Genomic DNA, 17,450 nt, shown 5'->3' with positions numbered 1-17,450 from the left:
CGCACCCGCATTTAACATCTTCGGGTGTTGTGAAGGTTAATATTGGCTGTCAACCTGTCAGGATTTAGGTTTGCTACAGATATACTCCTCTGGGCATGTCGGAGGGGGATCAGGTCGATCCACACGGGAAGGCCTGATCTGGACATGGGCTGGGGTCCTGACTGAACGTAAAGCGTCCCGCACAGTAGCACTGGTCACCTGCCTTCCCACCATGGACCGCACCCTCAAATCATGAGCCCAAATATACTACTCCTTCCCTGAGCTGCTTCTGTTGGGGGTCTCTCCACAGCCGTGACAGATGCTGGGGAGGTGTAAACCCGGTGTGGGAATGAGCATGACCATGGGCGTCCATCTAAACTCTCCTTGCTGGAACCCACGTTTCCTTCCACAGGGAGTACCTGATCACCGTCACACGGCTGAAACACGCTGCAGAAACACTAGGTCCGCGGCTAAGCCGCTGAGCCCTTAGCAGTGCCGTTCACTGGGGTCGGAGTGGGGAAAGACTCACTTCTCCCTTCCCTCTACCATAATGCTTAATGCACAGTTACTGTTTTCATTCATTATAAGCATGTGGAGTGAGTTTGTGTGTGCGTGTATGTGTGTATGAGTATGTGTGCGTGTATAAGTGTGTGCATGCATGTGTGTGTATGAATGTATGTATGTGCTTGTGTACGAGTGTGTGTGTGTGTATGAGTGTGTGTGTCTCTGTGTGTATGCATGTATGTGTGTGTGTATGACTGGGGGGTATGAAGGTCAGAGGACAACCTTGGTGTTCTTTCTCAGATAATGTCCACCTTATTTTATTTTATTTTTACTTTATGTGTATGAATGCTTTGCCTGTATGTATGTATAGTGCATGCCCTGGACCCTTGGAGGTCAGAAGAGGTCATAGGATCTCCTAGAATTGGAGTTACAGATAGTTCTGAGCCACCCTGTGGGAGCTGGGAACCGAACCCAAGTCCTCAGTAAGAGCAGCAAATGCTCTTAACCTCTGAGCTAGCTCTCTATCCCAGCCCACCTTGTTTTTTGAGACAAGGTCTCTCATTGGCCTGAAACTCAGTAAGTGAGCCAGGTGGCCTGTGCCACTGAGTCCAGGTTGGCAGCTGTTTCACAGGGCCCAGGACCTTGTCAGGTAGATACTGTCACCATTTCCACGTGTCTCCATGAGCACGGGAAGGGAAATCACGAAGTCTCCCGGCTGGCATCCTCACCTGGGCGAAGAGCACCACGAGGCTGCTGTGGTCGGGGAACTCCAGGTGTCTGGAGTAGAACTGATGGAGGGCAGCGATGTCACTCTGGATCAGGTCCTTCTTCTCGTTGTCCAACTTGTCCAGATCTGTGAGAAACAATCCGTTAGCACAGACACCCCGGGTCCCTCCTGCTACAAACAGAAGGCGGTCACCGTCAAGCCCCGGAGAACACATTCCCCCTGACGTGGTCTAAGTCAAGAACTGTCTCTTTCTCCATCACTCAATGGTCATGCAGGCACGAAATTCCACCTGACCATGAGCAGTGAGGTCAGAGAGAAGTAACTGTAGATGACATCCAACCTCACTGCCCCTTACTGGACGCTAGGATCTGGGTCACCGTCAAACAGCTGGACAGCCCTGATTTAATGCCTTTAGGTAAAGCCATCACCAGGGAACTGAGGAAATAGTTCAGTTGGTAAACTGTGTCCCTCAAGGCTGTCCTCTGGCTTCCACATAAACCTGTACATGTGTGTGTGAACACCTGCATATGTGCACAGCACATGTGTGCACACAAAGACATCAGTTTTTCCAGACTGCAGAGTAGCTAATACCCAAAACACCCAGCATGCCAGGAGCAGGGAGGACCTCTGTGTGAGCCCCAATACCCAGCATGCCAGGAGTAGGGAGGATCACTGTGTGAGCCCCGAAGCGGGAGCAGTGGGGACCACTGTGTGAGCCCCGACCTCCAGGAGCAGGGAGGACCACTCTGTGAGCCCTGACCTCCAGGAGCAGGGGGGACCACTGTGTGAGCCCCGACCTCCAGGAGCAGGGAGGACCACTGTGTGAGCCCCGACCTCCAGGAGTAGGGAGGACCACTGTGTGAGCCCCGACCTCCAGGAGCAGGGAGGACCACTGTGTGAGCCCCGACCTCCAGGAGCAGGAAGGACCACTGTGTGAGCCCCGACCTCCAGGAGCAGGGAGGACCACTGTGTGAGCCCCGACCTCCAGGAGCAGGGAGGACCACTGTGTGAGCCCCGACCTCCAGGAGCAGGGAGGACCACTGTGTGAGCCCCGACCTCCAGGAGCAGGGGGGACCACTGTGTGAGCCCCGACCTCCAGGAGCAGGGGGGACCACTGTGTGAGCCCCGACCTCCAGGAGCAGGGGGGACCACTGTGTGAGCCCCGACCTCCAGGAGCAGGGGGGACCACTGTGTGAGCCCCGACCTCCAGGAGCAGGGGGGACCACTGTGTGAGCCCCGACCTCCAGGAGCAGGGAGGACCACTGTGTGAGCCCCGACCTCCAGGAGCAGGGGGGACCACTGTGTGAGCCCCGACCTCCAGGAGCAGGGGGGACCACTGTGTGAGCCCCGACCTCCAGGAGCAGGGGGGACCACTGTGTGAGCCCCGACCTCCAGGAGCAGGGGGGACCACTGTGTGAGCCCCGACCTCCAGGAACAGGGAGGACCACTGTGTGATCCCCGACCTCCAGGAACAGGGGGGGACCACTGTGTGAGCCCCGACCCTCCCCCCCCCGCCCCGTCAATTCCTAGTAAACGTGTAAACTCAGGGGAGAAACAATGCTAGGAACATATTCCAAAAGAAAACACAGGTCAAAATACAATGAACAGTTTTAAAGATCACCATCCTTACTAAGAGAATGAGTTATCTCTGCCTTCAATCCACCTGATGCGAATTCCATTTGCGTCTGAAATGAAAGAGCGTCTACTAGAGAAATACTTACGGGACTCAAACTCCTTCACAGCCAACAGTTTCTCTGAAGGCGTCCTCTCTGGGTGGATTTTCTAGCAATTGGTGACAAGATCACAGAGAAACGTTAGTGCCCGGGCTCAAATGCAGCACTTCCCTTATTCTGTCCAAGTGAAGACAACACAGCCATGTTTAAGGAAGAAGGCCACTCGAGGATTCCACACTTGGTTGCCGTGTGCCCGACCTCCAGATCCAAAGGGCTTGTTTTAAAAGCATTTGAAAGGGTCCACAGTATCCCTAACGCCCTAATACCCTGCACACACAGTAGGCTCGGAAATGCTCATTACAGGGAAGAACGGGGGCCAGAAAACAACTTTTTAGGGCCCTGACTTAAAAGGACGGCGTCTACAGACAAACCATCCTATTTATTACTCCTTCTAAAAAAGAACAAAATGAAAACCCCCATCCATTTCCCACTTTCTTTAAGCATAGGCTAAAATGATCTCAAATTCCACATTTCAAAAGGAACACGTTGGGTTGTATCTGCAAGCCCAGCCACACTTGAAACGCCTGCCGCCTTTGTTCTAGACGCCCTAAGAGGAGCTAACAATAGCGAAGCCACGAGGCTTTGAGAACATGAATAAACTTGGTGTTGACAGGAGTTCAAAGGCAGAGCTCAGGAGCTGGCCCGAGGCCTGGGCTTTGTAATCTGGCCATTCAATTTGGGGATACAGGTGGTTGGTCTAGCAGGGCGCTCTCACCTCCCTAGTTAACATGTTAAGCTTCCCCTAGGTAGTTGGTCGCCTGTCTCCCCTAATCCTTTGCGAGTTCCTAGAATACAAATGGTCTGTTTTTTTTTTTTTTTTTTTTTTAATCACCTATTCCTATAGAGATGAAAAGACGGCCAGGTAACTTTTCATTTAATAGTCGATTAGTGGTAATTATAACAAAAAATAAAGGGAACCTCTAAACTCATCCCAACACGCGGACAAAGCGGACAGGCACAGGGCACACTTCTGTGAGATATCATCCTGCCTTGGGGGGGCACCTCACTCAGGAAAGCACACAGCTCCTTCTGGGTCCTTAAGATGGCACTCACAGAAACCCTGGGAAGGCAGAGGGAGGGCAGGGCTTGATGTAACGAAGGACTGATTACCCCCAGAGCTCACCATTCACAGCCTCCCCCTGGTCCTTTCTGCCACAGACCCTTAGTTCGCGGAGAACTGTCATTTAAGACAGGGCAGACGGCCTTCCCAGGAGAAAACCACCCTCATCTCTGAGCCTCGCTCTGCAGGCAACCCCTGTTCCATTACTCCAGTCACCTGACCCCAGCTGAGCGCAGTGGAAAGATGACCTCAGAGTTCTAGAATGTTCTACTTCTGTTTACACACCCGGGATCCTAAATTTGATCTGGGGACAAGCACATGCTAACCATTACAATCACATTCATCTTAGGTTAAAATGACAACAGAGAAGCTGGAAGGCGCTGGTAGGGATACGAAAGTCGGAGGGGGATGAAATTTAAGCCTTAAAACACATCTACAGCTCAGAGACCCACACAGATGCAGAGAGCCAAACCTCTACCCGCCACAGGCACGCTGCCTCCCAAGCTCCTCTATGTTTCAGAGGATCCAAGAGACAAGCTCCTTATGTCTTCCCACTGACTTCAAAACCTGGACCTTGACAGACAAGGCAGGCTGTTCTCCAGTGCTTGGGAAGCGCTGACCACATTCTGACAAACAGTTGACGGGGAGCGAAATGACACACAAGAAAGGGGACAGGACGGCTCCACAGAGCACCAGGATTCCCTGGCCCGCCTGGCTCACATGAAGCTCTAGGAATTCCTGGCCAGGTCTGTTCTTCCAGGCTACAAAGTCATGACCGTGTTTTTCTATGTAAATAAATCCCCCAAGAAGCTCCGAATTGAACTGGTACGGCTATATTCCTCTTCTGGGGGAGGCAATGTCCTAAGTGCCCCAGGGAAACAGCCAAGATTACGCTTGAGTGCCCTCCCATTACACCCGGATGTGGCTGAAGCTGAACTCCAAGGATCCTGAGCCACATGCTCAGCCCGGCTCGACACCCATCTTTTTGACCTTTAATGAATGAATGCAGCTGAGCGTTATCACATTTCCCCACCTGTTTGGCCAGGATCCGGGCTGTGAGCCGCACCGTCTCCGAAGGATTCCAGCTCTCCCCGAAAACAACCATGGATGAGCACTCCAGCTTGTGCAGAGGCCAGTCTTCTTTCTGGGCAGGGGTCGTAAAACAAAGCTGTCAATGTACGGACACATCCTCACATGGAGACAGACATACAGACACACACACAATACAGACACAGGCACACAGTCACATACAGATGGGCAGGCACATAGACACACAGACATACAGACATGCACACAGATACAGACATAGGCACACAGGTCAGTCTTCTTTCTGGGCAGGGGTCGTAAAACAAAGCTGTCAATGTACGGACACATCCTCACATGGAGACAGACATACAGACACACACACAATACAGACAAAGGAACACAGTCACATACAGATGGGCAGGCACACAGACATACAGACATGCACACAGATACAGACATAGGCACACAGTCACACACAGATGAACAAACATACATAGACACAGACACACAAGCATACACACACATACACAGATACAGACACAGGCACACAGTCACACACAGATGGACAGACACACAGAGACACATAGATACAGACACACAAATATACACACACAGAGATACAGACATAGGTACACAGTCACACATGGACAGACACACACACATACAGACTAAAGTATGAAGAGAATGCAGTAAGACCCTTAGTCTAGGTCAAGTAGAACATGCTTCCTCTTGGAAAGCTAGGGAATGTTCACAAACCAGACTCAATAATATAATTTAAAGACAGACACAATCCTCTGACTTTAATTCTAGCTCAGTCAAGGTGTCTTTTGTTGTTGTCTGGGGGGTGTTTTATGCTCAGGCTGGCCTGGAACTCACTATGTAGTCTCAGACATAGCAGTCCTCCTGCCTCAGACTCCTGAGTGCTGGGATGAGAAGCGGGAGCCATCATGTGTGACTGTTTCCTATTTTCTTCTTCAGGCATCCCTGTCTGGAAGTCTGTGAGGGTTGAGACTGACCAAGGGCAGGGGCCCTGGGTGACAGGTCTGTCTGTACTGCTGCTGTATTCCCAGCTCTGGTCTCAAGCAAAGACAAACTGTTGACAAACTCAGAGTCTGCCATGCACCCAGGGCAGACAACAAAAACATCTACTGGGGACCTAGCGATACAGGTCCTTCAGATTCTTCTATTAGAGCAACCGTATCCCTTCGTATCTTGCCTTGAAGTCTTTCTGCCCCTGGTAAAGGAGTGAAGCCTACGGTCAACAGTGGAGGAGTGGGGACCCAGCTGCGGAGAACGGGAGGGTGGCAGAGGACACAATGGCGCTTTGAAAATCAAAAAGGAAGTGCTTTGGGTGAGAGCAAATGATTGCACAAAACCTGGTGACGGTTGCTTTCATGGTTAGCTTTCATGGTAAACTCGACACAAACAGACTCATTGGAGATGGAAACTTTAAAGTGCCTTGACCAGACTGACATGTGGCCGCATCTGTAAGAGTGTCTTGATTGATTACGATGTGGGAGGGCCCGGCCTACTGTGGGAGGCACCATCCCTAGGCAGGTGGGCCTGGGGTATAAGAAAGCAGGCTGAGCATACACCCGACCACGCCAGCAGGCAGCGTTTCTCCAAGGTTTCTGTCTCGGTGCCTGCTGTGAGGCCCGCACTGACTGCTGTCTAGAATGTATGACCTCAGAGGACAAGCCAAATCAGTCATTTCCTCTCCAGGTTCCTTTCTGACTACAGCAACAGAAAGGGAAAGAACCTCAGCAATGGCAGAAATAGCTGGGAGCTCAGGAGCTAGGGCCGGAGGACAGTGGACGTCATGTTTGCTGCTTGTGGACTTATGGGAGCCCAGAACACTCTCCTGTGCACACTGGTCTGCGCCGCTCTGCCCTCTGCCTTCCTCAGCTCAGCAAATATCAAGTCCATTCCTTCAGAAGCCTACAACAAACACCTGAAGTCACCCTGGAAGCAATAGGACCTGAGTTTGAGCCCCCAGACCCTTGTAAAAAAAAGCTGAGTGAGGAAGGGTGCTTGTAATTTCAGTACCGGGGAGGCAGAGACAGGAGGATTCATGGGAACTCATTAGCCAGACTCTCCAGCCTAACTGGCTAGCCCCAGGCCACTGAGGACCCTAGCTCAAAAACCCAAGGTGGGCAACTTCTCAAAAATGGCACCCAAAGGTGATTCTGAGTCCACAACACAAGCATGTAGACACACACACACACACACACACACACACACACACCCCTCCACATGTGGGGAGAGGGGGTCTGTCTGCCACCAGGACCAGTCAGCTAGCCAGCTCTGCCAAGATTACTACCACATTCCTTTAGCTGCAGGCTTGCTTTTTCCCTTTGCCTCCGGAACACTGAGCATGGGAGAAGGGCACCCTTAAAGAGAACTGGAGTCTCAGCTCAGAACCCTTGAGGTCTTCCCAGCTTGCACAAACAACATGCAAGTTGGTGAGGACAGGAGCTCTCCCAGCCCGGCCCTCCACACTCTCCTGACTGGGCTGCCATAGCATCATAGCATCATCCTTCCTACTCCCTCTCCCAAGGCCCAGGTCCCTGCAGTATTTGCTGTCTAGCTCTAGCTCCCAGATTGTCACACGGCACCAACTGTCCCTGGTCTCCACACCTCTGTGTTCCTCCATGGTCGCCTTCTCAAGCCACCTGCCCCAAACAGCCCTTTCCTCTCTCTCCCACCCCTTGAGTTCTGTCTCTCATTTCTCATGACTCCCTGCATATGACATAACTACCCCCATTAGAATAAAGGAATCTCCTCTGCTTTGTTCACAGGTGAGACCCCAGGTCCTATACCCAAGTTCGGTATTCATAAGACATTCAGGAGAGCTGCTGGGTAATTGCCCCCCACCTCTGGTCCCTCTCCTCCACCGAACCCCAAGGGAAAGACAAAAAAATCCATCCCCATGATTTACTGCAGCACCTGACAAATCCTCGGGGCTCAAGTTCCGTGCCAAGATGCTCGGTGGAGTTAAGTAACACCGTACCCGATATAACTGAGGGCAGGGAGAAGAAGAAAAGATAAGATACGCCCTCGGGAGCACAGGAGCTGTTTTTAGCTGGAGTCTAAACCGCAGGGCACAGGGATGAGGCAGAGGAGGGAATGGGTCCAGCAAACTCCTCCCTAGCCTGGGTAGCTACAAGGTATAGAGGAAGGGATGAGGAAGCCTGTGATGACTAAGGACAAGCAACACCAGCAGGTAGGACAGAGAGACAAATGCCCCCTGGAACTCCAGGAACTTGAAAAAAAAAAGCCTGGCTTAAGACAGGATCTCAAACCAGGCCTGTGGTACACTCCTTTAATCCCAGCACTAGGGAGGCAGAGGCAGGTGATCTCTGAGTTCAAGACCAGCCTGGTCTACAGAACAAGCTCCAGGCCAGCCAAGGCTACACAGCAAAAACTTGTCTTGAAAACCCCAGGGTCTCTACACTTGGTTTCCTCGAGTGTGAGCAGCGCTTGGTGTCTTCCAGGTATAAACGCCCGTGAGAAAGAAGAGAAACACTCTTTATCAAAATTATTCAATTGTATCAATACAGCATATTTCTTCAAATAATTTAAAATTAATGTTCATGTAAATAATATCTCACACTGACTTTTATGATGGGTCTGTCTCCCAAGAGAAGAGAACCTCACCCAGTGGAGCCCCGTGGAGGAATGCGGAGCAGGATGGCTACCAGTCTGGGACTCTCAGAGACCCCCTGTTCGGACTGTGCTCTGTAGCAGCTCCGGGAGGCCAAGCAGCCACTTAATCCCTAAGCACCTGTCTGCGAGGCTGTAAATAACATGATCCTCCCCTTACTTAGCAGGTCTGGAACTCTGAGTCTGTGATTTCACACCTTCCAATGGTGATAATCAACCAAGGCCCAGAGCCTGTGGGGTGCACTTAGGCCCTTCAAACTGGACAGTCGCATTCACTCACACAGACCCGGACTTTTAGGTGATCCCAGGCGACAGCATACAAGAAGCAAGAGACCTGGCCCGTGGCCACTCTTAATTAGTGTTAGTAATTAAGCCGGCCTTGCTGCTGACACTGGAAGCAGGGGAGGGGACAGAGTGTTTGACTTCAAGTAGTTTGTGACTATGTTAGAACAGGAAGTACAATCGAGGACGCAGGAAATGTAGAACTCACAACAACGATGCACTTTAAAATCAACTTTGGTTTGTTTGAGATTCTTTTTGGAAGGTGATGCGGGAGATGCAGATTAAGGGGAAATGACAGACACGTGCTCCAATGGCACTGTTTGTTTTTAACTGAAAAATTAGGGTCTGAAGAGATGGGTCCAAGTACAGATGGTCTTTCAGAGGCCCTGGGTTCAGTTCCTTGCACCCACATGGAGGCTGGCACTGTGTGTAACCAGTTCCAGAGGATCTGACACCCACTTCTGGCCTTCATGGACGCCAGGCATTAACATGGGACACAGACATATTCACGGGCAAAATACCCATACACATCTGAAAAATTAAAAATTTTGAAAAGAAAAGGAGAAATAGAATCTGGTAGATGTATCAGCTAGTTCCGAGCATTTTGTTTGCTTCCCATTTTTGTTCATTTTAAGAAACGGAGTCTCATGTAGCCCAGGTTGGTCTAGAACTCCTACAATGCCAAGGCTGGCCTTGAATTCTTGCCTCCCTCCAAGTTCTAGGAGAATAGGCGAATGACTGATTAATCAACTCAACTTGCTTCTCGTGGTGCTGGGGATGGAACCCAGACCCTCATGCGTGTGCAGCAAGAACCCTACCGACTGAGCGACATCCCCGTAAACTCTGCTTGCAGCCTTTATTGAGAGCACTCTCTTCTATCAGAGGCATCTGATTGTGAGTGAGGAACTGTGTCACGTACTATGAGTGAGGGAAAAGCAGAAGTGATTATGGTATTGAGTTTTCTGTTGAGCAAATGAGTCTGTCTTCTTGGATAAGGCATCCAGATTTTTGCTGCGAAGCACCCTTTTCTTTCTCTGATGCATGGGGTTTCCACTATTCCAATAGACTGCTCAAAATGCACGCTGTCTACCTGCCTCGTGCAGATGAGACTTAACATGCAAAATAGCCAGAACATGCCATAGGGCTCAGAACATGCCATGGGGCTCAGAACATGCCACGGGCTTCTGCTCTGCCCCCATGACTTCCAGGAGGAAGAGTGGGAAAGACTCAGAGGGACCGTGGCAGCACTGAGCCACGAAGTCAGAGGGCCACGGGGCGGATTCTGCACTCCCCACTGAGAAGAGATGTACTGAACTCCCATCCATGCGCCATTCTTCCTAGTGGTGATGGTGAACCAACGGAGAGCAGTGCTGACCACAGCATGCGGCTCAGGGCTGGGTAGGAGACCACAGTGAGCTCACAGCACTGGACCCAGGACTCTGGCCCCATGCATGGCCTCCCTCCCCAACAATGGCAGGGTCCTATCAGCCCAGGGTCAGACACTTCCTGAGCTTCAGTCCTGGCACTGCCCTCTGTGTCTAGGCATCTACTCCCCGTAACTCCTCCTGCCATTCTGGTATAATACACAACCCCGTAGTCATTTTGTTCTTCATTACCAAAGCCTGAAAACCCTCTGTGGCCATGAGCCTGTTTCTTCAGTAGACAGACAAAAAAAGGAAAGAAAAATCTAGTCTGCCACCTTTAGAAATAAGAGGCTCCAGAAGCCACGTCACAGGTGCCACCTACAAGGATACTTGGTCACGTGACACCATTGAAGCACAGAAACCGCAGCTGCAGAGGCTGTCCCCAAGCACCCTGTCCTCAGGCTGAGGGACCAGGAGGCTCCACTGGGGCTATCAGAGCTTAGTGCCTCTGAACAGTCTCAGGGCTCCTCCCCCACACACCAGGGCTCCTCCCCACCACTTCACTATGACACAGCCACCCTCCAGCTGGCCTTCGGAGCGGGAGCCGGAGCCCACTGAGCAAACTCTCAGGGAGAGCAATCATTCTGGAGCAGATGTTAATTAGTGTGAGCCTGCCCTAAACGAGCTGCAAACCAGGAAGACCAGAGCATCAGGCACCACAGGGACACCAACACAGATCGGGATGGTTTGGTGAGATACTGCCACCTCTGAGACCTACGGAAATACATTTCTGTCAGTGTGCCCAAGTGTTGTGGGGGCAAAGCAGCATGCCACCCATTCTGAGATTCTCTACTGCTGAACTGTTCTCAATGTCTCAGGAGCGTGACTCCCCTGACACTGACCATTCAGCCGCTGCAAACGACAGAGCCCTGGCAATCTCAGAAGGCAGCCATCCATCTTCCGAGGCTAGAAAGACGAGCCTCTTGCTTTATCCTCTACACAGCCAAGCTTCTATCCCATCGGAATTACAGAAAATCTGCCTTGCTAGCGTCTAGTATCATTTATAACAACGCCACACGCTTGCCCAGGGCACCACCATTTACACAGGCCTCTCCTTCCTGCTCTTGACTGTAGGCACTGTGACCTCACTTGAAGAAAGTGTCACTCGGAGACATCCTGTGACAAGCCAGGCTCCGAGAGCCTGTAAGTGGGAACTATGGACCTGCCGCCTGGCCATGCCTTATTTCTTGCCCTTTCATCTGGACTGTAAACCTCTGGCTAAGCTTGCTTCGAAAAGAACCTGGAAGGAATGAGCTACTTTCTCTGGATGTGTCTGTCGCACATACAGACACAGTCCCTTGACTATCTCCCAAATGCCACAGCAATCTAAGCATCCAGCCCAGAAGAGGTCAGAGCATCTAGAGATAATGCTGGGCCCCCAAAACTGGACCAAAGCTGACTTATACGTTTACTGTCACTAAGGCTGGCCACCTCAGGAAGCCTGATGAAGGAGACACAAGCGCATGGCCTCCTGAGCCCACGCAGCATCAGCGCCACTGGCTGCTCGACCCTGGCAAGCGGCTGAGTCCCTGGTGTTCAGCTGTCACAGGGCTCAGCAATGACGCGCGCTGCTCAGTGTTCTCTAAGGACGTGATCAGGAAAAAAGAAACAAAACAGCCACCATAAGTGGAGCTGCAGAGGTGCTTCGGGACAGGGAGGAGCAGATCACCTAAGCCTCGCATCCCCTCGACAGGATGAGTGTTTGCTAAGGTGGTAAGAGGTTCCTGAAGAGAAAGACAAGAAAGCTGCGAGGCTGGGGGGATGTGCAGGCCAACCAAGAGGATGCACAAACTCTCACTGCAGTGCCGCGGAGATGACTCCACAGAGAAAGCTCTGGCCTCACCCGTGTGAGAACGGGAGTTCCGAGCCCCAGACCCTGCTAAAGGCTGGGTCAGCATGGCTGCCGGTCTGTAATTTCAGCACTTGAGAGGTAGAGACAGGCAGGCTAGCCAGACTTACACACGTGAGAACAAATGTGCATATGTGTCATGCACATTTTTAAAAAGACACAATTCCTCGTATATCCCACACCCGAGGGCCCAGGCAGGGTTGTGCAGTAAGAGCACGCATCCCCTGCGCTGACACATCCCCTGTGCTGACCTGGCAGTGCTCTACAGAGAACACTTCTGTGCATCGGATGGTTACTGTAGGTTAGGGGACACCCTTCTCCGTCCCTCGGAAGGGCCCTGAGAGGTCTCACAACAGCCTCCTCCTTCACCTCCCCAGTCCCACACTGAAGGAGCCAGCCCAAGACTTATCCGACACTCCTCACCTCCCCGGTCCCCAATCCAGGCTGCTTTAAAGGCGCTAGGGCACGAGCTCTGTTGAGCAGTCGCGACCCTCTGCTCCGCCATGCTCGCGGCTGAGCCTGGCTGCCATTAGGCTGGGTCCTGACAGCCCAAGTGTGAGGAGTCCCGCTGCTATAGGAATCCTAAAATCAGAGACCCAGGACAACCAGCGCGCAGGCCACGAAGGCAGCTTCCTACTTCTCAGTTCTCCACATCTCCCAAAATTAGCGGATGACGTCCTTGGTGTGAACTGTTGCCCTTGGTGTGATCCCCAGCTAACCCGGCAGTCTTTCCCACCTCTTCCACGTCACACTTCTGCCTGACACGGGGCTGGTCACTTCTGGGAGATGCATGCACACACTCCGAACGAGTGGGGAGCTGTGGGGCAGGACGCTAATGAAGAAGATGACACCCAAGTACCAACTTCCGGAGAAGAGGCCTCCCTCCAGCTAAGCCCGCACCTACCTGACATTCCGCATCGCAGTAAAACGCCTGCTTGCATCGTCCGCATTTCGACAGTCCCTCTTTCCTGGAAAACAGACAAGGGCATCATAGCAGTGAGAGGAGACACAGAGCCGCACACATGGTCGGACTGACACAAGGGCCATCTGTCACAGCCAAGGCTCACCTTATCTGACTCCCCACCAGGGCACCTTTCCCAAGAAGGTTCACACCACAATTGGCCCCTGAGGAGCAGTAATGAAGAGAACACACACCAACGCTCACCAAGGCGGCCAAAGAGATTCAGAACACACTCCGGCTCGGGGACCACAGCCCAGGCCCTAACCCCAACACCGCCTGTACCATTGCAGTCAGCAGGCTGGGGATGCCAGACTCTCGCTGGTCCTGGTTTTCTGGTGCTTACTAAGAATCTTCAGAAATCAATGAACTCACATTGTTACAGCCAGTGAAGGGCTGTGGGGGACACAGTGTGGGGCTGGCAGTTACAGCCCAGGAAGGGGTGTGGGGACACAGTGTGGGGCTGGCAGTTACAGCCCAGGAAGGGGTGTGGGGGACACAGTGTGGGGCTGGCAGTTACAGCCCAGGAAGGGGTGTGGGGACACAGTGTGGGGCTGGCAGTTACAGCCCAGGAAGGGGTGTGGGGACACAGTTCGGAGCTGGCATCACCTGGTAAGAAACACTATGCTTAGGGCACAGGGAACACAGGAGCAGGACACAAAGATGAACCCAAAGCTATATGCAAAAAGTAACGCATGCAGCAAACTGGGATCTGTTCTTGAATGTCGTGTCGCAGCACACGGCTGGCTGGTACGCACATGTACCTTGTACAGGTAGCATTCATGGCCCTGCTGTCTCTTCTATATACTGTCCACGTGGCCTGTTCATTGCATGTGACTTTCCTGTTTCTCTCAAAGGACAAGGAAGTGCTATTCTTGATGTCTAGGAGCTACTGTGTGTGTGTACACGCACATATGTGTGTGTGTATCTATCTATACGTGAGGAGCTATTCTGTGTATATGCACGTATGTACATGCCTATGAGTAAGGAGCTACTCTGTGTGTGTGTGTCTATATGTGAGGAGTCTCTCTCTCTCTCTCTCTCTGTGTGTGTGTGTGTGTGTGTGTGTGTGTGTGTGTGTAGCCAAAGGTCTTTCAGAAATGGTGAAGCTACTGAGTTAAACCGCATACTATAAAAATTCTAACTCTGGGGGCTGGAGGAAGGCTTGGTGGTTAAGAATATGCACTGCTCTTGCAGAGAACCCAGGTCTGGTTCTCAAAACACATACTTGAGACAGCGCACAACTACCTGCAATGCTGCAATTCCAAGGATTTGGTGTTCTCTTCTGACCTCCCTGGGCACCTGCATACATGTGATACACATAAACTCACACAGCCACACATAAACACACTAATAAAAAAAATGCTTTTGTTCTAAATCTTAATTATCTTAAGAAGTGACTATATCAGATAATGATGTGGGATTCCCCTCTGTATGCTGTGAACATGTTTTATTACCACTGGTTAATAAAGAAGCTGCTTTGGGCCTATTGCAGCGCAGAATAAAGGAGGAAATTCTAAGAGAAGAGACAGAGGAGAAAAGAAGGTGGAGTCAGAGATGTAGCGATGCAGTAGCCAAAGGAGACAGATGCCTGGAAACCTTACCGGTAAACCACGAGCCCTGTGGTATAATATAATATAATATAATAGGAATGGGATAATTTAAGATGTAAGAGTTAGTTAATAAGAAGCCTGAGCTAATAAGCAGTGTTGTAATTAATATAGTTTCTATGTAATCATTTCAGGTCTGGGTGGCCAAGAAATGAATGAGCAGCCTCTGCCTACAAAATGAGTCAGAACAAAAACTGTACAAACCATTGTGAAACTGTCACCAGGGAGAGGCCGATGCCAAGGGCATTCCTGCTGCTGAGGGGGTGGGTATCTAGGGGCACTGCTGCAGTGTCTGCCATCCTCCTGCTGGGGTCACTGCTGCAGTGTCTGTTATCCTCCTGCTGGGGTCACTGCTGCAGTGTCTGGCATCCCTCCTGCTGGGGTCACTGTTGCAGTGTCTGTTATCCTCCTGCTGGGGTCACTGCTGCAGTGTCTGGCATCCCTCCTCCAATCATCTCCTACCCCAGAAGAGCTGGCACCGGCAGAGAGGCTTACAGTTCCTCATAGAGATTGCTCATCTTAACACTGAACATCTCCCTGCGTCTCCCTGTTCCAGGCACCATATCCTCCCCTTGCCCCCCCCCCCCCCCCGCCATGGAGAAAGTCACCCAGGAACATCCCAGAGAACTAAGCTTGACTACTACAGTATGCAAGGCCATGCCTGACTCCAGGGACCGACTGGAAGTCACGCAGGAGGAAACATGTCTTGACGTTCAGATCAATACAAACACACCATGTTCACAAGCTGCGGTGGCTCGGAAAGGAACCCACTGACTTAGTGGAGTGAATTCTCCAGCCTGAACCACCCAGGGGCCCCTCTGAAGGCCCCAGACCCGGACTCCACGTTTGGTGGCAGAGAGGAGCGGCAAGCCCAGCCGTAGGTCGATTCTCTGCTGCTGGAATTTGTGAGAACGCAGGGTTTGTCTGGCAAGGGTAGGAACTCAAGGTTGAGGACCAGAGGACTAGAGGCAGGATCTGAAACAGAGACCACGGAGGACACTGCCTTTGGCTCACTTTCGTACCGTACTCCAGGACACCAGCCCGGGGACGGCACTGCCCGGTGGGCTGCACCGTCCATCAATGAAGGAAATGTCCTGCAGACTGCCTACAGTACAATCCGATGGAAGCAGTTCCTATATTGCGATTCCCTTTCCTTAGGCATGTCTAGGCTGGTGTCCAGTTGACAAAAACAAACTTTGACACACATGGAAGAAAAAAAGAGTCATGATTGAGCCTGAACCCAAAACTGACTGAGTTAGAACCTGCACCATGGCAGCAGGTGCATGTGCGTGGGAGAAAAAGACAGAGCAGAGGTGAGGCTGTGAGGGCCTGAGGATGACTGACAGGAGAAAAAGACAGAGCAGAGGTGAGGCTGTGAGGGCCTGAGGATGACTGGCAGGAGCCTTCGCAGGGACTCTCTTCTCCACAGGAACAGGCCAACACTGAAATAAGCCTCATCTGAAGAACACACAGAGCTAAATAAAGCTTGACTTGCAAAGTAACCTGTTTCGAAAAACTCAGAGGTGCAGGGGAAGATGTGCCAAACGAAAAACAGAAAGTTTGAATGTCCTCAATAAAGGAGGCTAGTTCCGTGAGCCAGTCATTAATTACCTCTCAAGGCCCTCGGCCCTGGCCCTGACTGCAGGGGACGCACCAGTTCTGTGACTGGTCTGTCCTGGGTGAATTTTATAAATACTTTCCTAGGGGAGGCAGACACAGGCCACGATGGACGCGTAGAGGTCGAAGGACAGCTCACAGGCGTTGGCTCTCCTTCCACTGTGCGGGTCCCAAAAAGCGAACTCAGGTCATGAGATCTGGCAGTAAGTCTTTACCTGCTGAGCCACCCCCATCTCACACAGCCAGCCTGGCCTCCAGCTGGCAACAAACTGAGGATGACCTTGAACTTCTGACCCTCCCTCCTCTACCTCTCAAGGACTGGGATCACAAGTTCAGCCCCAGTTTATCCAGTGCTGGAGACTGAACCCACGGCTTCAGGCACAGTAGGCTCATTCTTCACCTGTGGCACCCACCTGCATTCACACGGCCTACTGAGGGGCGCACTGACAAGAACTCCGTGGCGCATGCAGCTTTTCTTAGGGATAAACAGCACCCACGGGGGAACAGAGATCAGGGCGTTTAGCTGTCTGGTTGACGAATGTTGGCCCTGGGCTTCCCAACTACAACAGAAAGAACTCTAGAAGCTGGTGCAAGCTTCCAGAAAGAAAACCTGAGCCTTCTTCCCCTGCTCTGCCTCTCTAGTGCATGCGGGATGAGTCCAAGCCGCTCTTTCCCCACTCGCTTGCACTCCCTTGTCTTCTCTCGGGGCCTGGCAGGCTGTGGGATGGCGGCTGCAGATCATAAGCAGTTAATACTTTCTGAATTTAGTTTCTGCCACTATAACACATTCATATATAGCTGGTACCTCAAAGGTTCACTATGAAAATTAAACGTGCAAAAATTTTAGTACCCTGTTTAGAACATGGTAAATATTCCATAAATGCTGAGCATCATGATGGCCCCTTTTCATTAGCCTAGTTTGTGCTTTTATGTATTTTTTTTTACAGTAATATCAGCTACAGAAATACGTTCAGCACACCCACTCAGACTCACAGCTACAGGACCGATGTTTTTGAAG

At 51.6% G+C, this 17,450-nt stretch overlaps 1 protein-coding gene across 1 annotated transcript in view; it reads right to left on the bottom strand.

Annotated features, from left to right (window-relative positions):
* Positions 1-17,450, bottom strand: part of Smyd2 (SET and MYND domain containing 2) — a 42,307-nt gene that overhangs the window by 15,533 nt on the left and 9,324 nt on the right. The window contains exons 2-5 of the mRNA XM_048439469.3: positions 13,152-13,215; positions 5,037-5,147; positions 2,932-2,992; positions 1,212-1,336 (exon numbers count right to left, since the gene is read on the bottom strand). Coding sequence (XP_048295426.2) covers positions 1,212-1,336; positions 2,932-2,992; positions 5,037-5,147; positions 13,152-13,215 — 361 coding nt within the window. The remainder of the gene's footprint in view (positions 1-1,211; positions 1,337-2,931; positions 2,993-5,036; positions 5,148-13,151; positions 13,216-17,450) is intronic.

This window comes from Myodes glareolus, chromosome 5 (genome assembly GCF_982192425.1).
Source record: "Myodes glareolus chromosome 5, mMyoGla1.1, whole genome shotgun sequence".
In the NCBI taxonomy this organism is placed as follows: Eukaryota; Metazoa; Chordata; class Mammalia; order Rodentia; family Cricetidae; genus Myodes; species Myodes glareolus.
Note: the sequence above shows the minus strand (reverse complement) of the source record. Positions and strands in the feature narration are given on the sequence as shown.